Below are 27,487 nucleotides of genomic sequence, written 5' to 3'. Positions count from 1 at the left end.
ACAGCTTAACATCTTGGTATATTACTAAACGTCTTTGGAAGCTGGTTGAGTGTCATATAAGCAAATTAACAATAAACTTCTGAGGAACACTGTTACTTGAATCTATACAGCTTGATATACATGTATCTATATCTATATATCATCTATATTATCTATAAAGAAATTATAACAAAATCATTATTTTGTATAAAAATGTCATCATATTGCTCTAAAATATCTAATTGATAATGTTATTACCTTTTGTTCGAAAACTCCAGATGATAATTGATGACAAACATTTTGGCCATCTTGGTTTTGACAATTGCAGGTTGCCCCCGCTATATCTTGTTACATGAAGTTTTTAAATGCTTTGAAGGAAGAGTGAAAGAAGGGAAAAGAAGAGGAAAGATCAGTCTTTCATTTGACTGAAATGGATCATTCAATGTTGGGCGCCCTTTGGGATCTCTTGTTAATAAATTACAATAAACCTATGTGATATCAACAGTGGTGATGTCAGCAGTATCTCTTAATCAGTAAAAGAACAACTTGAAATCCACCCCGGAATTTCTATCCATGTCTGAAATTGTATGTGATTTTATTTCCAAATATGGGACGGGGCGGGGGGGGGGGGGGGGTGTTTAGAAAATTAAATATGTTATTGTGTCAATGAAACAATGATAGCCAACTAAATTCAGATCTAAGTCATGCCAGATTTAAAGAAAAACAAAATTAGCTGGTTCCTGTCGTTACTTAAGTGAGGACAAAACTGACCTTCTCTTGATAACAAATGTAAATATGATAGCGACATCAATATTGAACAGGAAAATAAACATATTTTTATTTCATTATTATCATTATTATTTTTGTTAACTCTCTTAGTAAACTTATGTATCGAAAAAATGTATTTAAAATTGGGATTATAGCGTCTGGTCACAAAGTATATTTTTTCATATTCAATTAAAAAAATCATTAAGCCTAATATGTAATTGCTGGTATTCCAATTACAATTTTGAATGCAACTAATATTGATGCAGTATTTTCATCAGTAAAAACTTATTTTGTGGTCTGTCACCGACCTCCTCCGATGGTGTGATGACTATTGTGATACATGGGAGTAATGATTTATACAGCAGGCGCCATGGAAAACCATAGGCCATTCTATCTTAGCTAGGTGAACGCCGTCTTTATTAATCTTTATTTACTCGAGACCTCTCGACCTTTCACTAAAACATAGTAAAACCTCCCTCCTCCTAGCGACATACTTCACTGTAAACTTTCATATTGGCCTAACACGCGTTTCTAAATTTAGATCAATCAGCCTATCGAATACTATTTTATAAACATGATATGTAAGGGAGGTAACCAACATTATTCCCTATGCGGCTAGTGTTAGTTTGTGTTGAAGTGATACTTGTGTACTGTCTTGTTGAACTTAATGATAATATTATTCTATCTATGTTTTCAGTCCATTATTCCACCCCAGGAAGATCGCCATTATAGGTATTAGCCTGTTACCCAATGCCCATTGTATCAATTCAATAAAATCTAGGTATTTTTGTTTTCATGACCATATGTTATATTCTAAATATTTTATAAACATTATTATATTTAACATCGATATGTCCTCCCGAATTCAACAATCTAGTCCAATCATCTAAAACCATCAACAAATGGCTGCGGTCTCATCAATGTTCCTCGACTTCGGGAACTCCCTTAAATAGTCCATAGGGAAGCCGAACGGAATTTGAGGAGATATTCCTTAGCTGTTTTCCTTTAATCCAATGATACTTTACTATGAAAAAAGATAAGTTAAGAAATGTCTTTGAGTTACGGAACGTTAATGAAATCCCGGCCTGGAGAGTAATTGTTGAATGTATAAACAACAGTTGTTTCTGATGATACAGATTTGACTTGGACATAATTCCCTGGTTCCCATAGGGCCTCTTTTGTTAATGACTGTGATATTAATATCTTACCAAGATTCTGGTAATAGACGAAATCAAAACAATACACAACGTCATTATGCTTTAAATTCACTTTATTTCTATAGGTAGTTTTCAGACAGAGGTCAAATGGACGTGTGAGTTTTTATTCAGAAAGTATTTTTTATGATTTCAGACTAATAATTTTCAACAGGAAATATAAGAAGACATTAATTTAAATGTTGATATATTTTAACGTGACGCGGACAGGAACAAACATCGAGACAGGTGACAGAGTCGACAGGAGCGCCAATCATCTGAAACACATACGTGGAAGTAAAATTAATTCAGCTAGTGTCACGTAGGCTCCAGTAACAACAATACATGAAAAATAATGGTTTATAATCCACCGTTTCTACCAATGATATGAGGGGCAAGAATATAGGTTGTTTATTTAATTCAATACGCGGGGTTTATGTGTCTTGATAGTAACGTGTTCAACGTATATAATTGAAATAAAGAACATCGAATATCAGATGCGTAAATATAATCCAGACATCAGGCTATAACGTATATGTAAATTAAAGTGAGGTGTAAATAAACCAGACATCAGACTATCAAATATATGTGAATATTAGTGCTTAAATGTATGTGAATTACTGCGATGTGTCGATAATCCGGACATCAGACTATTGAATATATTTTGATTATCATGAGGTGTTAATAGTCCGGACAACAGACTATTAAATAGATATAAATTAGTGTAAGGTGTTAATAATTCGGACATCAAACTATTAAATAGATATAAATTAGTCTAAGGTGTTAATAATCCGGACATCAGACTATTAAATAGATATAAATTAGTGTAAGGTGTTAATAGTCCGGACATCAGACTATTAAATAGATATAAATTAGTGTAAGGTGTTAATAATTCGGACATCAGACTATTAAATAGATATAAATTAGTGTAAGGTGTTAATAATTCGGACATCAAACTATTAAATAGATGTAAATTAGTCTAAGGTGTTAATAATCTGGACATAAGGCTATTACATAAAATTATATGTATCAGACTATTAAATACATTTATCTATGTAAATGTAAAAATGAACTTGTTCATTAAAATATCAAAAGTTCCAAGAGACAACAATCAATTCATCAATAATAATGGAAATGAAATACTTATTTAATTGTCTTTCATTTCTGGACATGTGCAGTGCAAAAGGGCAATATGCAAACTTCATCATGAGCAAAGTTAATTACACTCTAAACAATCTTAACTAAATGACACTAGGTCATTGAAAATGATACACCCTGTACCAGAGGTCGGCTGCGTAGGAACGTCCGATACTTTGGTAAGACAAGGAAAGTACATGCATATGAAATTGCCTATTTAGTCAGGTAATACGTAGATATACTTACATCCGTCATATACGGGTAGAGGAGTTTGACTTACATACGACAGTGTGTATACTGGGGGAGAGGAGTTTGACTTACATACGACAGTGTGTGTACTGGGGAGAGGAGTTTGACTTACATACGACAGTGTGTATACTAGAGGAGAGGAGTTTGACTTACATACGACAGTGTGTGTACTGGGGGAGAGGAGTTTGACTTACATACGACAGTGTGTATACTAGAGGAGAGGAGTTTGACTTACATACGACAGTGTGTATACTGGAGGAGAGGAGTTTGACTTACATACGACAGTGTGTATACTAGGGGAGAGGAGTTTGACTTACATACGACAGTGTGTATACTTGGGGAGAGGAGTTTGACTTACATACGACAGTGTGTGTACTGGGGGAGAGGAGTTTGACTTACATACGACAGTGTGTATACTGGGGGAGAGGAGTTTGACTTACATACGACAGTGTGTATACTGGGGGAGAGGAGTTTGACTTACATATGACAGTGTGTGTATGATAGTGTGGCGAAGGAGAACGATATTTTGACTTACCTAGGGCAGTGTGTACGACAGTGTGTATACTGGGGGAGAGGAGTTTGACTTACATACGACAGTGTGTATACTAGAGGAGAGGAGTTTGACTTACATACGACAGTGTGTATACTGGAGGAGAGGAGTTTGACTTACATACGACAGTGTGTATACTAGGGGAGAGGAGTTTGATTTACATACGACAGTGTGTATACAAGGGGAGAGGAGTTTGACTTACATACGACAGTGTGTATACTGGAGGAGAGGAGTTTGACTTACATACGACAGTGTGTATACTAGGGGAGAGGAGTTTGACTTACATACGACAGTGTGTATACTAGGGGAGAGGAGTTTGACTTACATATGACAGTGTGTGTATGATAGTGTGGCGAAGGAGAACGATATTTTGACTTACCTAGGGCAGTGTGTACGACAGTGTGTATACTAGGGGTGAGGAGTTTGACTTACATACGACAGTGTATACTGGGGGAGAGGAGTTTGACTTACATACGACAGTGTGTATACTGGGGAGAGGAGTTTGACTTACATACGACAGTGTGTATACTGGGGGAGAGGAGTTTGACTTACATACGACAGTGTGTATACTAGGGGAGAGGAGTTTGACTTACATACGACAGTGTGTATACTGGGGGAGAGGAGTTTGACTTACATATGACAGCGTGTGTACTAGGGGAGAGGAGTTTGACTTACATACGACAGTGTGTGTACTGGGGGAGAGGAGTTTGACTTACATACGACAGTGTGTATACTGGGGGAGAGGAGTTTGACTTACATACGACAGTGTGTATACTAGGGGAGAGGAGTTTGACTTACATACGACAGTGTGTATACTAGGGGAGAGGAGTTTGACTTACATACGACAGTGTGTATACTAGGGGAGAGGAGTTTGACTTACATACGACAGTGTGTATACTAGGGGAGAGGAGTTTGACTTACATACGACAGTGTGTATACTGGGGGAGAGCAGTTTGACTTACATACGACAGTGTGTATACTGGGGGAGAGCAGTTTGACTTACATACGACAGTGTGTTTACTACGGGAGAGGAGCTTGACTTACATACGACAGTGTGTATACTGGGGGAGAGGAGTTTGACTTACATACGACAGTGTGTATACTAGGGGAGAGGAGTTTGACTTACATACGACAGTGTGTATACTGGGGGAGAGGAGTTTGACTTACATACGACAGTGTGTATACTGGGGGAGAGGAGTTTGACTTACATATGACAGCGTGTGTACTAGGGGAGAGGAGTTTGACTTACATACGACAGTGTGTGTACTGGGGGAGAGGAGTTTGACTTACATACGACAGTGTGTGTACTGGGGGAGAGGAGTTTGACCTACATACGACAGTGTGTGTACTGGGGGAGAGGTGTTTGACTTACATACGACAGTGTGTGTACTAGGTTTGCAGGTAAAGCAAGGTGCGGTAGGTATGCCTCGTGATAGATATGGGGGAAATGGCTATTTTAACTCACCTGTGATATTAACAGGTATTGAACATATTTTATTCGCTTATGACAGGTCAACTACAGGTGAAGTATCTTCCACGTTCTCTTCAGTTGAAGAATCATCCTCGTTTTCAACTTCAACGCCATCATTGAAATGGCTGATAACAATAACACGGCATTTAGATTTACACCAATTTTTTTAGAAGGATAATCATATACTTCAATAAACTCGTAGGTTAAAATGGGGCTTTCAAAAGAATAATTCATAGTATTTAATTCAGAAACACAAATGTAGCCCTACAGGTAAAGAGAACTGTCTGCTGTCCTCACTGCACGATTCAGATGAGACGACTAGATATCTTATCTGTTATCCTCTATCTGAATTAGACCCTAATGTCTACCCTGACACCTGTGTATGAGCGTTCGCTCCAGTGAGGAAGACTTTGAGTTTTATTCATTGACAGAGACGAAACAAAGTCTTTAGCAGTATACTCTGTGCCTTTCAAATCAGCATTCTGTATTTGTTAACTTGGTTCTTTATGTCTATAATACTGGTTCTCTATGTCTATAAAATTGGTACTCTATGTCTATAATACTGGTACTCTGTGTCTATAATACTGGTACTCTATGTCTATAAAATTGGTACTCTATGTCTATAATACTGGTACTCTATGTCTATAATACTGGTACTCTGTGTCTATAATACTGGTACTCTGTGTCTATAATACTGGCACTCTGTGTGTCTATAATACTGGTACTCTATGTCTATAATACTGGTACTCTATGTCTATAAACTGGTACTCTGTGTCTATAAAACTGGTACTCTGTGTCTATAAAATTGGTACTCTGTGTCTATAAAACTGGTACTCTATGTCTATAATACTGGTACTCTGTGTCTATAATACTGGTACTCTATGTCTATAATACTGGTACTCTGTGTCTATAAAACAGGTACTCTATGTCTGTAATACTGGTACTCTATGTCTATAATACTGGTACTCTATGTCTATAAACTGGTACTCTGTGTCTATAAAATTGGTACTCTGTGTCTATAAAACTGGTACTCTATGTTTATAAGCTGGTACTCTGTGTCTATAAAATTGGTACTCTGTGTCTATAAAACTGGTACTCTATGTCTATAAAACTGGTACTCTGTGACTATAAAATTGGTACTCTGTGTCTATAAAACTGGTACTCTATGTCTATAAAACTGGTACTCTGTGTCTATAATACTGGTACTCTATGTCTATAAAACTGGTACTCTATGTCTATAAAACTGGTACTCTATGTCTATAAAACCGGTACTCTATGTCTATAAAATTGGTACTCTGTGTCTATAATACTGGTACTCTATGTTTATAATACTGGTACTCTATGTCTATAATACTGGTACTCTGTGTCTATAATACTGGTACGCTGTGTCTATAATACTGGTACTCTGTGTCTATAATACTGGTATTATATGTCTATAAAACTGGTACTCTATGTCTATAAAACTGGTACTCTATGCCTATAAAACTGGTACTCAATGTCTATAAAACTGGTACTCTATGTCTATAAAACTGGTACTCTGTGTCTATAATACTGGTTCTCTATATCTATAATACTGGTTCTCTATTTCTATAAAACTGGTACTCTGTGTCTATAATACTGGTACTCTGTGTCTATAAAACTCTATGATTATAAAAATAAACTGGTACTTTGTATAAAAATAGTACTCTGTAATTCTATAAAACTGGTACTCTGTGTCTATAAAACTGGTACTCTATGTTTATAAGCTGGTACTCTGTGTCTATAATACTGGTACTCTATGTCTATAAAACTGGTACTCTATGTCTATAAAACTGGTACTCTATGTCTATAAAAGCGGTACTCTATGTCTATAAATTGGTACTCTGTGTCTATAATACTGGTACTCTATGTTTATAATACTGGTACTCTATGTCTATAATACTGGTACTCTGTGTCTATAAAACAGGTACTCTATGTCTGTAATACTGGTACTCTGTGTCTATAATAATGGTACTCTATGTCTATAATACTGGTACTCTGTGTCTATAATACTGGTACGCTGTGTCTATAATACTGGTACTCTGTGTCTATAATACTGGTATTATATGTCTATAAAACTGGTACTCTATGTCTATAAAACTGGTACTCTATGCCTATAAAACTGGTACTCAATGTCTATAAAACTGGTACTCTATGTCTATAAAACTGGTACTCTGTGTCTATAATACTGGTTCTCTATATCTATAATACTGGTTCTTTATTTCTATAAAACTGGTACTCTGTGTCTATAATACTGGCACTCTGTGTGTCTATAATACTCGTACTCTGTGTCTATAAAACTGGTACTCTATGTCTATAAACTGGTACTCTATGTCTATAAACTGGTACTCTGTGTCTATAAAACTGGTACTCTGTGTCTATAATACTGGTACTCTGTGTCTATAAAACAGGTACTCTATGTCTGTAATACTGGTACTCTATGTCTATAATACTGGTACTCTATGTCTATAAACTGGTACTCTGTGTCTATAAAATTGGTACTCTGTGTCTATAAAACTGGTACTCTGTGTCTATAAAATTGGTACTCTATGTCTATAAAACTGGTACTCTATGTTTATAAGCTGGTACTCTGTGTCTATAATACTGGTACTCTATGTCTATAAAACTGGTACTCTATGTCTATAAAACCGGTACTCTATGTCTATCAATTGGTACTCTGTGTCTATAATACTGGTACTCTATGTTTATAATACTGGTACTCTATGTCTATAATACTGGTACTCTGTGTCTATAAAACAGGTACTCAATGTCTGTAATACTGGTACTCTGTGTCTATAATAATGGTACTCTATGTCTATAATACTGGTACTCTGTGTCTATAATACTGGTACGCTGTGTCTATAATACTGGTACTCTGTGTCTATAATACTGGTATTATATGTCTATAAAACTGGTACTCTATGTCTATAAAACTGGTACTCTATGCCTATAAAACTGGTACTCAATGTCTATAAAACTGGTACTCTATGTCTATAAAACTGGTTCTCTATATCTATAATACTGGTTCTCTATTTCTATAAAACTGGTACTCTGTGTCTATAATACTGGTACTCTGTGTCTATAAAACTCTATGATTATAAAAATAAACTGGTACTCTGTATAAAAATAGTACTCTGTAATTCTATAAAACTGGTACTCTGTGTCTATAAAACTGGCACTCTGTTTGTCTATAATATTGGTACTCTATGTCTATAAAACTGGTACTCTATGTTTATAAACTGGTACTCTGTGTCTATAATACTGGTACTCTATGTTTATAATACTGGTACTCTATGTCTATAAAACTGGTACTCTATGTCTATAAAACTGGTTCTCTATGTCTATAAAATTGGTACTCTATCTCTATATTACTGGTTCTCTATGTCTATAAAATTGGTCCTCCATGTTTATAATACTTGTTCTCTATGTCTATAAACTGGTACTCTATGTCTATAAAACTGGTACTCTATGTCTATAAAACTGGTACTCTATGTCTATACTACTGGTTCTCTATGTCTATACTACTGGTTCTCTATGTCTATAAAACTGGTACTCTGTGTCTATAAAATTGGTTCTCTATGTCTATAATACTGGTACTCTATGTCTATAAAACTGGTACTCTATGTCTATAAAACTGGTACTCTGTGTCTATAAAACTGGTACTCTATGTATATAATACTGGTACTCTGTGTCTATAAAACTGGTTCTCTATGTCTATAATACTGGTACTCTATGTCTATAAAACTGGTACTCTATGTATATAATACTGGTACTCTGTGTCTATAAAATTGGTACTCTATGTCTATATTACTGGTTCTCTATGTCTATAAAACTGGTACTCTATGTATATAATACTGGTACTCTGTGTCTATAAAACTGGTTCTCTATGTCTATAATACTGGTACTCTATGTCTATAAAACTGGTACTCTATGTATATAATACTGGTACTCTGTGTCTATAAAACTGGTTCTCTATGTCTATAATACTGGTACTCTATGTCTATAAAACTGGTACTCTATGTCTATAAAATTGGTTCTCTATGTCTATAAAACTGGTACGCTGTGTCTATAATACTGGTACTCTATGTCTATAAAATTGGTACTCTGTGTCTATAAAACTGGTATTATATGTCTATGTTGGTACTCTATGTCTATAATACTGGTACTCTATGTCTATAATACTGGTACTCTATGTCTATAAAACTGGTACTCTATGTCTATAAAACTTGTACTCTATGTCTATAACACTGGTACTCTATGTCTATAAAACTTGTACTCTATGTCTATAATACTGGTACTCTATGTCTATAAAACTGGTACTCTATGTCTATAACACTGGTACTCTATGTCTATAATACTGGTACTCTATGTCTATAAAACTTGTACTCTGTGTCTATAATACTGGTACTCTATGTCTATAAAACTGGTACTCTATGTCTATAAAACTGGTTCTCTATGTCTATAATACTGGTACTCTATGATTATAAAGATAAACTGGTACTCTGTATAAAACTGGTACTCTATGTCTATATTACTGGTGCTCTGTGTCTATAATACTGGTACTCTATGTCTATAATACTGGTACTCTGTGTCTATATTACTGGTACTCTATGTCTTTAATACTGGTTCTCTATGTCTATAATACTGGTTATCTATGTCTATAATACTGGTACTCTATGTCTATAAAACTGGTACTCTATGTCTATAATACTGGTACTCTATGTCTATAAAACTGGTACTCTATGTCTATAAAACTTGTACTCTGTGTCTATAAAACTGGTACTCTATGTCTATAAAACTGGTACTCTATGTCTATAAAACTGGTACTCTATGTCTTTAATACTGGTACTCTGTGTCTATAATACTGGTACTCTATGTCTATAATACTGGTACTCTATGTCTATAAAATTGGTACTCTATGTCTATAACACTGGTACTCTATGTCTATAAAACTTGTACTCTGTGTCTATAAAACTGGTACTCTATGTCTATAAAACTGGTACTCTATGTCTTTAAAACTGGTACTCTATGTCTATAAAATTGGTACTCTATGTCTATAACACTGGTACTCTATGTCTATAAAACTTGTACTCTGTGTCTATAAAACTGGTACTCTATGTCTATAAAACTGGTACTCTATGTCTTTAAAACTGGTACTCTATGTCTATAACACTGGTACTCTGTGTCTATAACACTGGTACTCTATGTCTATAACACTGGTACTCTGTGTCTATAACACTGGTACTCTATGTCTATAAAACTGGTACTCTGTGTCTATAACACTGGTACTCTGTGTCTATAAAACTGGTACTCTATGTCTATAAAATTGGTACTCTATGTCTATAACACTGGTACTCTATGTCTATAAAACTTGTACTCTGTGTCTATAAAACTGGTACTCTATGTCTATAAAACTGGTACTCTATGTCTTTAAAACTGGTACTCTATGTCTATAACACTGGTACTCTGTGTCTATAACACTGGTACTCTATGTCTATAACACTGGTACTCTATGTCTATAACACTGGTACTCTATGTCTATAATACTGGTACTCTGTGTCTATAACACTGGTACGCTGTGTCTATAATACTGGTACTCTATGTCTATAACACTGGTACTCTATGTCTATAATACTGGTACTCTGTGTCTATAATACTGGTATTATATGTCTATAACACTGGTACTCTGTGCCTATAATACTGGTACTCTATGTCTATAACACTGGTACGCTGTGTCTATAATACTGGTATTATATGTCTATAAAACTGGTACTCTATGTCTATAAAACTGGTACTCTATGTCTATAACACTGGTACTCTATGTCTATAAAACTGGTACTCTATGTCTATAACACTGGTACTCTATGTCTATAACACTGGTACTCTATGTCTATAATACTGGTACTCTGTGTCTATAATACTGGCACTCTGTGTGTCTATAATACTGGTACTCTGTGTCTATAAAACTGGTACTCTGTGTCTATAAAACTGGCACTCTGTGTCTATAAAATCGGTACTCTATGTCTTTAAAACTGGTCCTCTATGTCTATAAAACTGGTACTCTATGTCTATAATACTGGTACTCTGTGTCTATAAAATTGGTACTCTATATCTATAAAACTGGTACTCTGTGTCTATAAAATTGGTACTCTATGTCTATAATACTGGTACTCTGTGTGTATAATACTGGTACTCTATGTCTATAAAACTGGTACTCTATGTCTATAACACTGGTACTCTATGTCTATAACACTGGTACTCTATGTCTATAATACTGGTACTCTGTGTCTATAATACTGGTATTATATGTCTATAACACTGGTACGCTGTGTCTATAATACTGGTACTCTATGTCTATAACACTGGTACTCTATGTCTATAATACTGGTACTCTGTGTCTATAATACTGGTATTATATGTCTATAACACTGGTACTCTGTGTCTATAATACTGGTACTCTATGTCTATAACACTGGTATTATATGTCTATAAAACTGGTACTCTATGTCTATAAAACTGGTACTCTATGTCTATAAAACTGGTACTCTATGTCTATAACACTGGTACTCTATGTCTATAATACTGGTACTCTATGTCTATAATACTGGTACTCTATGTCTGTAATACTGGTACTCTATGTCTATAACACTGGTACTCTATGTCTATAAAACTGGTACTCTATGTCTATAATACTGGTACTATTTGTCTATAAAATTGGTACTCTGTGTCTATAAAACTGGTACTCTATGTCTATAAAACTGGTACTCTGTGTCTATAAAACTGGTACTCTATGTCTATAAAATCGGTACTCTATGTCTATAAAACTGGTACTCTATGTCTTTAACACTGGTACTCTATGTCTATAATACTGGTTCTCTGTGTCTATAATACTGGCACTGTGTGTCTAATACTGGTACTCTGTGTCTATAAAACTGGTACTCTGTGTCTATAAAACTGGCACTCTGTGTCTATAAAATCGGTACTCTATGTCTATAAAACTGGTCCTCTATGTCTATAAAACTGGTACTCTATGTCTATAACACTGGTACTCTATGTCTTTAAAACTGGTACTCTATGTCTATAAAACTGGTACTCTATGTCTATAAAACTGGTACTCTTTGTCTATAAAACTGGTTCTCTATGTCTATAAAACTGGTACTCTATGTCTATAATACTGGCACTCTATGTCTATAAAACTCTATGATTATAAAGATAAACTGGTATTCTGTATCAAAATGGTACTCTGTGTTTCTATAAAACTGGTACTCTGTGTCTGTAAAATTGGTACTCTATGTCTATAAAACTGGTACTCTATGTCTATAAAACTGGTACTCTATGTCTTTAATACTGGTACTCTATGTCTATAAAACTGGTACTCTATGTCTATAAAACTGGTACTCTGTGTCTATAAAATTGGTATTCTATGCCTATAAAATTGGTATTCTGTGTCTATAAAACTGGTTCTCTATGTCTATAAAACTGGTATTCTGTGTCTATAAAATTGGTTCTCTATGTCTATAAAATTGGTACTCTATGTCTATATTACTGGTTCTCTATGTCTATAATACTGGTACTCTATGTCTATAAAATCGGTACTCTATGTCTATAAAACTGGTTCTCTATGTCTATAAAACTGGTACTCTATGCCTATAAAATTGGTATTCTATGCCTATAAAATTGGTATTCTGTGTCTATAAAACTTGTACTCTGTATAAAACTGGTACTCTATGTCTATAAAACTGGTACTCTATGTCTATAACACTGGTACTCTATGTCTATAAAACTGGTACTCTATGTCTATAACACTGGTACTCTATGTCTATAACACTGGTACTCTGTGTCTATAATACTGGCACTCTGTGTGTCTATAATACTGGCACTCTGTGTGTCTAAAAAATTGGTACTCTGTGTCTATAAAACTGGTACTCTGTGTCTATAAAACTGGCACTCTGTGTCTATAAAATCGGTACTCTATGTCTTTAAAACTGGTCCTCTATGTCTATAAAACTGGTACTCTATGTCTATAATACTGGTACTCTGTGTCTATAAAATTGGTACTCTATATCTATAAAACTGGTACTCTGTGTCTATAAAACTGGCACTCTGTGTCTATAAAATCGGTACTCTATGTCTATAATACTGGTACTCTGTGTCTATAATACTGGTACTCTATGTCTATAACACTGGTACTCTATGTCTATAAAATTGGTACTCTATGTCTATAAAACTGGTACTCTATGTCTATAACACTGGTACTCTATGTCTATAACACTGGTACTCTATGTCTATAATACTGGTACTCTGTGTCTATAATACTGGTATTATATGTCTATAACACTGGTACGCTGTGTCTATAATACTGGTACTCTATGTCTATAACACTGGTACTCTATGTCTATAACACTGGTACTCTATGTCTATAATACTGGTACTTTGTGTCTATAATACTGTTATTATATGTCTATAACACTGGTACGATGTGTCTATAATACTGGTACTCTATGTCTATAACACTGGTACTCTATGTCTATAATACTGGTACTCTGTGTCTATAATACTGGTATTATATGTCTATAACAAAGGTACTCTGTGTCTATAATACTGGTACTCTATGTCTATAACACTGGTACGCTGTGTCTATAAAACTGGTACTCTATGTCTATAACACTGGTACTCTATGTCTATAAAACTGGTACTCTATGTCTATAACACTGGTACTCTATGTCTATAATACTGGTACTCTGTGTCTATAATACAGGCACTCTGTGTGTCTATAATACTGGTACTCTGTGTCTATAAAACTGGTACTCTGTGTCTATAAAACTGGCACTCTGTGTCTATAAAATCGGTACTCTATGTCTTTAAAACTGGTCCTCTATGTCTATAAAACTGGTACTCTATGTCTATAATACTGGTACTCTGTGTCTATAAAATTGGTACTCTATATCTATAAAACTGGTACTCTGTGTCTATAAAATTGGTACTCTATGTCTATAATACTGGTACTCTGTGTCTATAATACTGGTACTCTATGTCTATAAAACTGGTACTCTATGTCTATAACACTGGTACTCTATGTCTATAACACTGGTACTCTATGTTTATAATACTGGTACTCTGTGTCTATAATACTGGTATTATATGTCTATAACACTGGTACGCAGTGTCTATAATACTGGTACTCTATGTCTATAACACTGGAACTCTATGTCTATAATACTGGTACTCTGTGTCTATAATACTGGTATTATATGTCTATAATACTGGTACTCTATGTCTATAACACTGGTACTCTGTGTCTATAATACTGGTACTCTATGTCTATTACACTGGTACGCTGTGTCTATAATACTGGTACTCTGTGTCTATAATACTGGTATTATATGTCTATAAAACTGGTACTCTATGTCTATAAAACTGGTACTCTATGTCTATAAAACTGGTACTCTATGTCTATAAAACTGGTACTCTGTGTCTATAAAACTGGTACTCTATGTCTATAAAATCGGTACTCTATGTCTATAAAACTGGTACTCTATGTCTATAACACTGGTACTCTATGTCTATAATACTGGTACTCTGTGTCTATAATACTGGCACTCTGTGTGTCTATAATACTGGTACTCTGTGTCTATAAAACTGGTACTCTGTGTCTATAAAACTGGCACTCTGTGTCTATAAAATCGGTACTCTATGTCTATAAAACTGGTCCTCTATGTCTATAAAACTGGTACTCTATGTCTATAACACTGGTACTCTATGTCTTTAAAACTGGTACTCTATGTCTATAAAACTGGTACTCTATGTCTATAAAACTGGTCCTCTATGTCTATAAAACTGGCACTCTATGTCTATAAAACTCTATGATTATAAAGATAAACTGGTACTCTGTATCAAAATGGTACTCTGTGTTTCTATAAAACTGGTATTATATGTCTATAACACTGGTACTCTGTGTCTATAAAATTGGTACTCTATGTCTATAAAACTGGTACTCTATGTCTATAAAACTGGTACTCTATGTCTTTAATACTGGTACTCTATGTCTATAAAACTGGTACTCTATGTCTATAAAACTGGTACTCTGTGTCTATAAAATTGGTATTCTATGCCTATAAAATTGGTATTCTGTGTCTATAAAACTGGTTCTCTATGTCTATAAAACTGGTACTCTATGTCTATAAAACTGGTACTCTGTGTCTATAAAATTGGTTCTCTATGTCTATAAAACTGGTACTCTATGTCTATAATACTGGTACTCTGTGTTTCTATAATACTGGTACTCTATGTCTATAAAACTGGTACTCTATGTCTATAAAACTGGTACTCTATGTCTATAAAATTGGTACTCTATGTCTATATTACTGGTTCTCTATGTCTATAATACTGGTACTCTATGTCTATAAAACTGGTACTCTATGTCTATAAAACTGGTACTCTGTGTCTATAAAATTGGTATTCTATGCCTATAAAATTGGTATTCTGTGTCTATAAAACTGGTTCTCTATGTCTATAAAACTGGTATTCTGTGTCTATAAAATTGGTTCTCTATGTCTATAAAACTGGTACTCTATGTCTATAAAACTGGTACTCTATGTCTTTAATACTGGTACTCTATGTCTATAAAACTGGTACTCTATGTCTATAAAACTGGTACTCTGTGTCTATAAAATTGGTATTCTATGCCTATAAAATTGGTATTCTGTGTCTATAAAACTGGTTCTCTATGTCTATAAAACTGGTACTCTATGTCTATAAAACTGGTACTCTGTGTCTATAAAATTGGTTCTCTATGTCTATAAAACTGGTACTCTATGTCTATAATACTGGTACTCTGTGTTTCTATAATACTGGTACTCTATGTCTATAAAACTGGTACTCTATGTCTATAAAACTGGTACTCTATGTCTATAAAATTGGTACTCTATGTCTATATTACTGGTTCTCTATGTCTATAATACTGGTACTCTATGTCTATAAAACTGGTACTCTATGTCTATAAAACTGGTACTCTGTGTCTATAAAATTGGTATTCTATGCCTATAAAATTGGTATTCTGTGTCTATAAAACTGGTTCTCTATGTCTATAAAACTGGTATTCTGTGTCTATAAAATTGGTTCTCTATGTCTATAAAATTGGTACTCTATGTCTATATTACTGGTTCTCTATGTCTATAATACTGGTACTCTATGTCTATAAAATCGGTACTCTATGTCTATAAAACTGGTTCTCTATGTCTATAAAACTGGTACTCTTTGCCTATAAAATTGGTATTCTATGCCTATAAAATTGGTATTCTGTGTCTATAAAACTTGTACTCTGTATAAAACTGGTACTCTGTGTTTCTATAACACTGGTACCCTATTCTATAACATTGGTACTCTGTGTTTCTATAACACTGGTACCCTATTCTATAACACTGGTACCCTGTGTGTCTAAAACACTGATAGTCTGTGTCTATAAAACTAATACTGTATCTACAAAATTGGTACGCAATGCCTATAGAATTGGTATTCTATATAAATTCGTATCTGCTACCCTAGGCATGACTTTCAGCTTTAAAATTGGCGTGGCATTTCAATGTGATAAAACTATAAACGAGTCTGTCAGTAGTCCCATCCCTTTCGAACGCCGGCTTAAATGACCTTATTATGTTGATAGGGCAAAAAACAGTGACGACCGTCACTAGTTAATGTCAGGAGAGTGTTATATATTACGTCACTTACTCAACAATAACCTGGACGTGATCCTGGACGTGCTCCCTCAAAGTATCAGCATGACTTCTTAACTGATCTCCTATCTGGTTCAGATTGGTCAATGCTTCATCTCTAGAACGCTGTATTTCCTCTCGTGCATTGTCCACGTGTTGCTCTACCTCGGTACCCAGGTTAGTGAGTGTTTCTCTGGCCGATTGCCAAATATCACCAAAAATTCCTCGTTTCTGTAACAGACAAAACCGCATTCTTTTTAATAAGAATTAATCTTTAGATATTTACACGATACATTAATGTGCTTGATAGGACATCATGTTTCGCCCTCCTATGAATAGACAGAAACATTGTACAGACGACTCACCTGAACGTCTCCCGTACTACATGTATATGCAAAACTGCAACATCACCGTATTCATTAATAATATCCCGATCAATCAGCATAGCTACAACAATGAGTATGTTGTTAACGCTAAAGTATGTGTTGTTAATTTTTTTCGGTAGTTTCCGGGCATGCCCATCCATGTACAGCATTACCTATTTGACTGTACTGACTGGTTGAACATCTTTCCCAGTTTTGCAGTGCTCAGTGTCTTATTAAAGACTCCATCGTAAAGAGGTTAGGCCCTAGGTATAGCCCATCCATGCACATCATTTCCTATTTGACTGAACTGACTCTAGGTCCTAGGTATAGCTTTGATTTTAAAGTTCCCTGTGATTAGCTATTGAAGTTATCATTTTTCGCATTTGATCTATTTTATTTGTACATAAAAATACATCATTAATTATAAGTAATGTTTTATTATTGTCTCGAGAAGTTGTTCGATTAAACCTTTATCTAAACTTCTCACAACCATTCTTGGTATAATTAAGTCAGGACTACAGTCCTATTGGGATACTGTTCACTCTAGAAGTGGAAGGAATGAAAAGTGTATTTTGAAAAACTCGGAAGATATTTTGATTAATCTTGAGCATCCATTCTTAAATAACGTTTCTTCCATAAAAACGTTTGCTTTTTGTACTCTTTACACTACCATTCCCGATTCCAAACATAAGGACGATTTCGTTCCCTTGCAATGAGAGCTTTTTAGTCCCAGAAAGGCGAGCGCTACATAGTTACGATCTATAACGGGAGTGTAGCACTCATCAAAATTAAACCAAAGATAAAATCGGGAGAGTTATTGAAATTCTGGTAGATACCATCTTTGTGAAGTTTGGTGACCAGATCTTTGGCATACCGATGAGAACAGACTGTGACTGACTGTTGGAAGACTTGTTTTGTTTCAAAGCACTCAGACTCTTCTAAATAGGGACAGCTAATTACTATGTTGTATGATAAGTGAGATGATATAAATATCCCTATTGTTAATTTTCCATTTGTGGATAGCAACACCCCTGCATTCATTACCTAAGGTGTTTACCTGTTTCCTGTCTCATTATCACTATTTCTGTGAAAGATATCGGCAACTGACAGTGAAGTTAACAACACAAAGTTTCGAGAGATGCAAGTTGATGAAGTCTATGAGAACGTTTTATGAAGACGTCATGATTTCATATTAAAATATTCTATTTATTTATGCGATATGGAGTCAGGCCTGTTTGACGCTCTTTGATATGCCTAGTGTCTCAGTTATGACCACCCTAGTTTTCATTCATTAGAGATTGCGATTTATCTTAGATACCTAGATTTGTATCGTGGGTGTCATCGATGAAGGAGAAGGCGCTTAATCTCTGGCGGAGCACCTGTTCCTTTCAGGAGTCTACATGCAAATCTATATTTGTTTATATTTTGCCTTCGTTTAATCGATCTTGTGTTTTAATTATGGTTTCGTAATGATGCATGTGTTCTTTGTTAAATACACAGCATCTCTGGAAATTTCGCCAGGACTCAAAATGAATTGTTCCGATCCATCCATTAAATGAAGAACGCCACTTTAGAGATGATTTCAACTAGTTTACCTTGTATACATGTATTTACGCAGGCCCTGATTTCATCAAAATATTTTTCCTAAAGAAAGCATTCTTGGATTTCCTGAAATTTCTATATTGCTTTGCTATTATAGAATTTTCATTTAATGAGTTTCCTTAGGTTGCTATTATAGAAATTTCCATTTAATGAGTTTCCTTAGGTTAAAGAATATTTATGAAACTGGGAACATGAATACGTTACCTCTATATCTATACTTACAACGAGATTGTGGCTGGTCTCCTGGATTGGGACTGCCTCGGTGTAAATCACCACCAGAGACACCAAAAGTATCAGCTTCATGTTCACCATCTTGTTTCTGTAAATTCATCAACAGATAAACAAATGGCTAACGATCAAATAGACAAAAATGTGTATAAATCGTAATATATGTGTATAACATGGTATAAGATCAGTAGCACATGGCATAGGCAAAAACAATAAGCTGAATGAAATCAAATATTTGATTTGACGAATAAAAACCAATTATTGATTAGCTGAATGAAATCCAATGTTTGATTTGACGAGTAAAACCCATGTATTGATTAGTTGAATGAAACCAATGGTTGATCACAGGAATAGTGCTATTTATATTTTATACAAAAATACATTCAAGTTAATTTTCAAGAGTTTCAAGGTAATCTGAACATCAAATTGAACACGACAGTTAATGTCACGTTTTAATATCAGTTAAGTAATAAATACAATTTCTGCAGCGATGAATAAAACTGCATCATATAATGATTGTACCTATTCTCTGACACATTCAGGATACTGTACCTGTAAGAGGATTTCCTCTGACTATTAGAAAGATGAAGGAGGAAATCGAAGAAAACCTCTTGCAAAGGGTAGCTCCTATTTTTATTTTCATTTTTTATGATGAATAATTGATAATTAATACTTGTCAGAAATAACAGATAATTCATACCTGTCAGAAATAACTTATAATCCATACCGGTCAGAAATAACAGATAATCCATACCTGTCAGAAATAACTGATAATCCATACCTGTCAGAAATAACTGATAATCCGTACCTGTCAGAAAAAACAGACAATCCATACCTGTCAGATATAACTGATAATCCGTACCTGTCAGATATAACTGATAATTCATACCTGTCAGAAATAACTGATAATCCATACCTGTCCGAAATAACTGATAATCCATACCTGTAAGAAATAACTGATAATCCATACCTGTCAGAAATAACTGATAATTCATACCTGTCAAATATAACTGATAATCCATACCTGTCAGAAATAATTGATAATCCATACCTGTCAGAAATAACTGATAATCCATACCTGTCAGATATAACTGATAATCCGTACCTGTCAGATATAACTGATAATTCATACCTGTCAGAAATAACTGATAATCCATACCTGTCAGAAATAACTGATAATCCATACCTGTCAGAAATAATTGATAATCCCTACCTGTCAGAAATAACCGATAATCCATACCTGTCAAATATAACTGATAATCCATACCTGTCAGAAATAACAGATAATCCGTACCTGTCAGAAATAACAGATAATCCATACCTGTCAGAAATAACTGATAATTCATACCTGTCAGAAATAACTGATAATTCATACCTGTCACAAATAACTGATAATCCATACCTGTAAGAAATAACAGATAATCCGTACCTGTCAGATATAACTGATACTTCATACCTGTCAGAAATACCTGATAATCCATACCTGTCAGAAATAACCGATAATCCATACCTGTCAAAGATAACTGATAATTCATACCTGTAAGAAATAACAGATAATCCATACCTGTAAGAAATAACAGATAATCCATACCTGTCAGAAATAACCGATAATCCATACCTGTCAAAGATAACTGATAATTCATACCTGTAAGAAATAACTGATAATCCATACCTGTAAGAAATAACAGATAATCCATACCTGTCAGAAATAACTGATAATCCATACCTGTCAGAAATAACTATTAATCCATACCTGTCAAATATAACTGATAATCCATACCCGTAACTATAACTTTATATTAAATTTCTTATTTCTACATTTTTGGTAGTCGTCCTTTATATTCACCGTTCAGTATATATAGAGGATATCTAACAGTGTCTTCAGTAATACCAAATATATTTCACGAGTGGGGCTAATATCTTGATATTTTTCACGATTGCGCAGCACGAGTGAAAAATATCAAAATATTAGCCACACGAGTGAAATATATTTGGTATTACTGAAGACACTGTTAGATATTCTCTTTATTACATTTTTTATCAACGAAACACCTACCCCGTATGCTAACTAGGCCTAATGTAAACAAAAAAAGTAGTTACCCGACTCTAGGTGTTGACATATATGTCGTGCTTTCTGATTGGTCAATTATTTTGGTATTTTCTAATCATTAATTTGATTGGTCAAATCAGCAAAAGTGATATTTTTCACTAGTGAAAAATATGATATTTATAGAATGAATAATTTTTGATATTTCACTGGTAAAAATGTAATAAACTGTCTTTATTACTTTATTATTGCTATTCACACATTGTGTCAATCAAATATATTCTGTTATCGAAGTTTATGATCGGGATATTTAGGCAACTATCATTTTATAATAATTTTCACAATAATGTTTTGTATCAACACCAATAAGGAAAACTCCCATTAGACAAAGTCGAATTATCAGCGATGTTGTACCATTTGATGTAGAATTTGACCTTGTCTATTACTTTGTCTAGTAGGCATTCCTATATTTCCTATCAGTTTATTTTAAACTGGTTAATGACAACCAACGTTATAATATCAAATGCTAATATCATTAATAGGGTTATGGCATTCATTGAAGAAATAAATGTCACCAGGATTTGATAGTGTTATAAAATGGCTATACATTTGTATCCAGGGGTTCGTGTTCCGTGTGTTGTGTTGTTTATTATTGTTGATATTCCTGTACTGTGTTGCCGGATAGGACTGGCTTTATCAATTATGAATTGAAATAACGGCACATGTATATCTGCATGTTTATTTCCAACCAACATACCAAATATCATCATGTTATATGTATAAGTCCTTTAGTAGGACTTGTTTACGTGTCAGGTAAGTATAGGTAAATCAGTTATCGTACAAAGTCTAATGCTATCAGTGCTCGTCCCATCTAAAGCGTGGTGAGTGTGCTGGTCATCCCACTAATGTCTTCACGCCATATATAGGAAAATTTACACGACAAGTTAAACCAACTTAATTAGTATCATATCACAATGAAATTGGAACGATTTTCATTTTAAAACACAAGAACGATTTACGCTTCACACAAAAATTCCTGTTGACATGAATCGGTAAATGAGTTCAAACTTTCTATCGTTAGAAAACCATAGATCAACATACTAATTAGTGTCTTTTTCGTACCTTTTTAACAAATGAATCCTATGTATTGTTTCTCCATAATTTCCCATCACTTCATTTAAAACCTGACAAAGGATGATATCCAGTGTTCATGGTATTCTATATAAATAAACTTCACACTTCTTATGAGATATTACACTGTTGACTGCTCCTATATGTCACAGTGCCAAGTTAGCTCTTAACTTCATTCTGGTCAATACTGAACTATTCATGTCATGTTCCTCTCAGAAACAGATCACTGTATAACAAGTCGATATAAACTCTTTCAATCAAACTGGGATAAACAAAATGTAAGCATTTTTTTACGTATATAAATCACACTAGAAGTCTATATCTATTGGAAAATGACGTGATATGTGGCGTCGTTAGATACCATTATAATGATAAAGTGTAAATCATAAATACTAATAAGTTTATCAATAGTAACAATACAATTAATCAAGTTAATCTAGAAAGCCTTACCTTCTCACAAAAAAACCGTTGTTTTAGTTGTCTTGTCGTGTTATGGAATGTCGATCTAGAATCTCTGCCCTATAAGTACTGACTCTGACGTCGACAGTTAATCTGACCTTTGAGACGAGGGAAGCTGTGCTCATCCCATAAGTAACCGAAAATATGTTACACCTCTTGCTCATTCCTGGTTAATAGACGTGGATACATGTATTGGTGATGATTGTTTAAGAAGGTTATCAACAGAATGAGATAAGTTTCTAAATTAACGCATTGTTAGCTTACTTATGTAGCAATTAATCAATTCAAAACATGATATAAAATATGATCGAAGCAAATCAGAGGTCCATGTTTTATTTTCTTCAACAAGACATCAAAACTGTGATAAAATAAAGGAGTTAAACTATCCTGAAAAGCGTTATATTCATGTGATGATTTACGATTTTCAAGCTGATGGACCCGACAAACCTTTAAAAGCATATTATATTAAGCTTCAGAAACATACGAGTCACGTGGCATAGTACGATCATATCAACAGTAATCCTAATTAAGAGTCCTAACAGAAATCAAAGTCCGGAAAATGTGTTCAGTGTACTTTGTTATCTCAGTCGGACAAAACGATTAAAATAACCCACATTTGTCAACAGGATCGAAGTTCAACACACATAGATTTCGGGGCTTTTTAAATAGGTTAAACAGGACAAGATATAAACGAGAAATGTGTTTCCTTCAGATAAGCCCAGTGGCATAAGATATCAGGGAAGAAACGAAATAAATGCAGGTTGTGTTATACAAGGCCGAACATCCTTCTAATATACTTGATGTTATTTAAACTTGGGTAAATACTTAGTATCTTTATTGAGCCGGAATACTTTTATAAAGGACGTGAACTTTCTAAGAAAATGGGATAGCTATTGAAAATTATGGATATAACGCAAATAACAAATATCACCTTTTTTTAAGTGTATGGATATGATACGAGCTTTAGAATTTATTGATTTCATCTACGGATGCATTGGATGGTGATTCCATTTCACTGCATTGAGATAATCGAGAAGGAATAAATAAAATAGTGGTCTGGGGAGTTTCTGTGATGTATAAAGACTATAGGATGTCAGTTTACTAAATGTTGATTTGACCTTGACCTCCTATAACGACTAATGATATGTTATACTGAGGAGTTTCTGTGATGTATAAAGACTATAGGATGTCAGTTTACTAAATGCTGATCTGACTTTGACCTCCTATAACGTCTAATGATATGTCATACTTGGGTTTGGTTTGTTTTTGTTTAACGTCCTAATAACAGCCAGGGTCATTTAAGGACGTGCCAGGTTTGGAGGTGGAGGAAAGCCGGAGTACCCGGAGAAAAACCACCGGCCTACGGTCAGTACCTGACAACTGCCCCACGTAGGTTTCGAACTCGCAACCCAGTGGTGGAGGGTTAGTGATAAAGTGTCGGTACACCTTAACCACTCGGCCACTGCCGGGGAGTTTCTATGATAAAGACTGTAGAATGTCAGTTTACTAAATGGTGATCTGACCTCCTTTCATACACGTCACCTTTTCGCCTAGCAAGAAATACCCGCAGCTTATACCACTGCGCCACATCCACTTTCTTAAAAAAAAACAATTCCACGGTGCATCCATGGTCGTTCCGATAACCTGACAATAACACCAAATAATATAATATGTTCAGCGCTTAATGAATTTGAGGAATTTCCTTTTTTATGAATGACCAACTAAGAATAAACAGGTGATTTAGAAGCAAGAATATTTAGTAGAAGACCGACTACTGCTATTGCAGGCTGCTGACGTTAGATCCATGCTCACTTTCATTTTCTCGATTGTTACATATTGGTGGACTCGAAGGTAATTCCCGATAGACCCTATCGCCTGATAAACTACCTTTTTCACAGTTATCTCTCTCACACCCAGACATGTTTAAATCTACACTGTAGAGACTTTGTGGTCGTCACTGAGACTCGGTTCACAGAGTTGGTGCTAAGATGTTTTGACGTTCATCGGGAGTAAAAAAAAACCTACCTTACCGGATCTGACGGGAGCCATCATGACGATGCTACATGCAGTGGCGGAAGTTGTCATGACGATGCCACAATCAGTGACGGGAGACATCATGATAGTACAACATGTGGTGACGGGAGTAGTCATGACGATGCCGCATGCAGAAATTAAACCATTAATGTAATTCTTGTTGGAATACCAATCACTTTTTTTCATATTTCCTCGTTATAATATGCAAAGACGTACTCTAATATCAAATATGCATCGTTTAGATATGCACGTTGTTATAGATACACATGTATATCGGTCGGGGTTTCCAGCAATGGTAATTTCCCATAGGGTTCGACCTTAAGAATGTCTTACCCTTAAAGACCACTCACCGATACATTGGTACATCAAAGTTGGCTTCGCTATACATTTAACACAAATTATCTAATGATGCACTTGTTAAATTAACTAATTACGTAACTATATGTAAATTACTAAACTAAGAGCGCATATTGTCTCAAAACAGATAAAAATCATAATTCATTTTAACGAAACAGGAAAGGTTGAACCACAAACTAACAATATACCCCGTATACCCCAATTTCATTGTTCTTTAGACATTACTTTTTTACATTTTCTTCAAGTAAATAGCTTCTATGTTCATGATTTGAAATATAATATTAAAGCGTTCTATCCAATTAGAAAAATCGCATCTGACAGAAACTTTAAACGTGTAGGTGCGGGTTGTAAAGTTGTCTTCAGAAGAGACATTAAAACCAAAAATCTGCTAGAAACTTAAGACTTCCACAACCCAATAGGTTGCTTGATCTTTTAAAAGCTATAACTTTAATGATGATCAATAGCTGGCCATGTATGCGAAGTGTTTCAAGAAATATCATAAACGAAAGTCGCAAGCTGAATATCCAAACGTTGTTGTTGGTAATGATACGAGGGATGTACGATATGTTGTAGCCTCGTATTGAAGGAGATACTCAAAAGGATGTTCTTTTTAAGTCCTACTATTCTCTGACTATATAGGTCCGTGTACCCAAGGACTGGTCTCGTTTGGTTACTTTATACCGATGAGGTAGCACTCTAAAGTAAACAAGACCAGCGGCTTTTGCAAAATGGACTAAATCTGTGAAAGAGCAGTGATCGAATATTTGCATAAAAAAAAGATTGACCACCTAATGATATCCATAATGATATGGAAGCAACACTGGGTAAAGATGTTCCTTCATATGCTACAGTGAAAAGCGCGGCCGACAGAGCCTTGAGGATGACCCCCGTCCTGGAAGGCCTCTGAATGTTGCAACCTCAGAAATGGTCAATAAAGTTCATGATCTTGTTAGGACTGACAGACAAGTCACAGGCAGATATATAGCAAGTAGAGTTGGTATTACACAGGAAAGAATACATTCCATTCTGACCAAGGATCTTGCAATGAGAAACCTTTCGGCTCGATGGGTACCAAGACTTCTGACAGTTGATCAGAAGCACACCAGGCGCACATCATTGCGTGCTAATCTTAACCTTTTGAGGAAGATCCTGTCATATTTGTCACTATGGGTGAAATATGGGTCCATCATTTTACCCCAGAGGCAAAACAACAATCGAAACAATGGAAGCACCCTGGCTTTCCACCGCCAAAAAGAAGGCAAAGAATGTTCCATCAGCTGGGAAGGTTATGGCCTCTGTTTTCTGGGATGCAGATGGTATTCTGCTGATAGATTATCTCTAAAGGGACAAACAATCAATGGCACATACTATGTTTCACTTCTGAGGCAGTTACGGGAAAATATCTTTAAAATAACTTAAGCGCCGCAGAAAGCTAAATAAAGGTGTGTTATTCCATCAGGACAATGCTCCCGTTCACGAGTGTGTCATTACCATGGCTGCCGTTTACGATTGTGGCATTAAATTGTTTTAGTATCTGCCTTATTCACTTGATATCGCTCCATCAGACTTTCGTCTATTTCCAAAACTGAATACAGCTAATTCAGGCACCAACTTTCAGTCCGATGAAGACGTCATACATGCAGTGGATGACTTTCTGAACAGTCAAGAAAAGGAGTTCTATAAAAGTGGCATTGAGGCCCTGAAACACCGCTGGCAAAAGCGTATAGATACTGAAGGAGATTATGTTGGGAAATAACACATTATGTTCGGCAAAATTCAAATCCTTGTACATAGCTGAACATTCCACTGTTTTCCATAGAGGATCTTTTCACTTCACTGGAGTATTATGTGGTAATATGAAGACAATTCTAATATTTCAAAACTCACTTACAGTTTTTGGATGTGAACACGATGTTCATGATATTTCCAGAAATTGAAATTGAAATCTGTACCCAAACATTCCTGGACTCCACCTAAATATAGGTTGTAAATATTGATTTTGTAATTATTTTCGTTTTGTTAACACGGAATGGTTTTATTAATGTTTATGTTACTGAAACAGTAATTAAAGAGAATTTATGACATATTTATTTTTGCATAATTTTTTTTATATATATATATATTGTGCGTGATTTTAGTTCACTTTTCAAATATGGTCGACACATGTGGAAATCCTATTCTACAACCA

General features: G+C 34.8%; 1 protein-coding gene across 3 annotated transcripts; it reads right to left on the bottom strand.

The window, feature by feature from the left end:
* Nucleotides 1-1,999: 1,999 nt before the first annotated feature.
* LOC117339266 lies at nt 2,000-23,415 on the bottom strand. 3 transcript variants are annotated; one of them, XM_033900754.1, is made up of 6 exons: nt 23,356-23,415; nt 22,900-23,074; nt 19,266-19,362; nt 17,093-17,307; nt 5,342-5,472; nt 2,000-2,218 (listed from the first exon to the last, which is right to left on the bottom strand). In XM_033900754.1, the coding sequence occupies exons 3-5, from the start codon at nt 19,353-19,355 to the stop codon at nt 5,379-5,381; spliced, it is 399 nt and encodes a 132-aa protein (XP_033756645.1). In that variant the 5' UTR covers nt 19,356-19,362; nt 22,900-23,074; nt 23,356-23,415; the 3' UTR covers nt 2,000-2,218; nt 5,342-5,378. The 3 variants fall into 3 exon arrangements, with proteins under 3 accessions (XP_033756645.1, XP_033756644.1, XP_033756646.1); XM_033900753.1 differs by lacking the exon at nt 23,356-23,415 and having other exon boundaries at nt 22,900-23,103; XM_033900755.1 differs by lacking the exons at nt 5,342-5,472; nt 23,356-23,415 and having other exon boundaries at nt 2,053-2,218; nt 22,900-23,061.
* Nucleotides 23,416-27,487: the final 4,072 nt, after the last annotated feature.

Source organism: Pecten maximus, chromosome 12 (assembly GCF_902652985.1).
Source record: "Pecten maximus chromosome 12, xPecMax1.1, whole genome shotgun sequence".
Taxonomy (NCBI): Eukaryota; Metazoa; Mollusca; class Bivalvia; order Pectinida; family Pectinidae; genus Pecten; species Pecten maximus.
The sequence above is the reverse complement of the archived record's forward strand: the minus strand, read 5'-3'. Positions and strand labels throughout refer to the sequence as shown.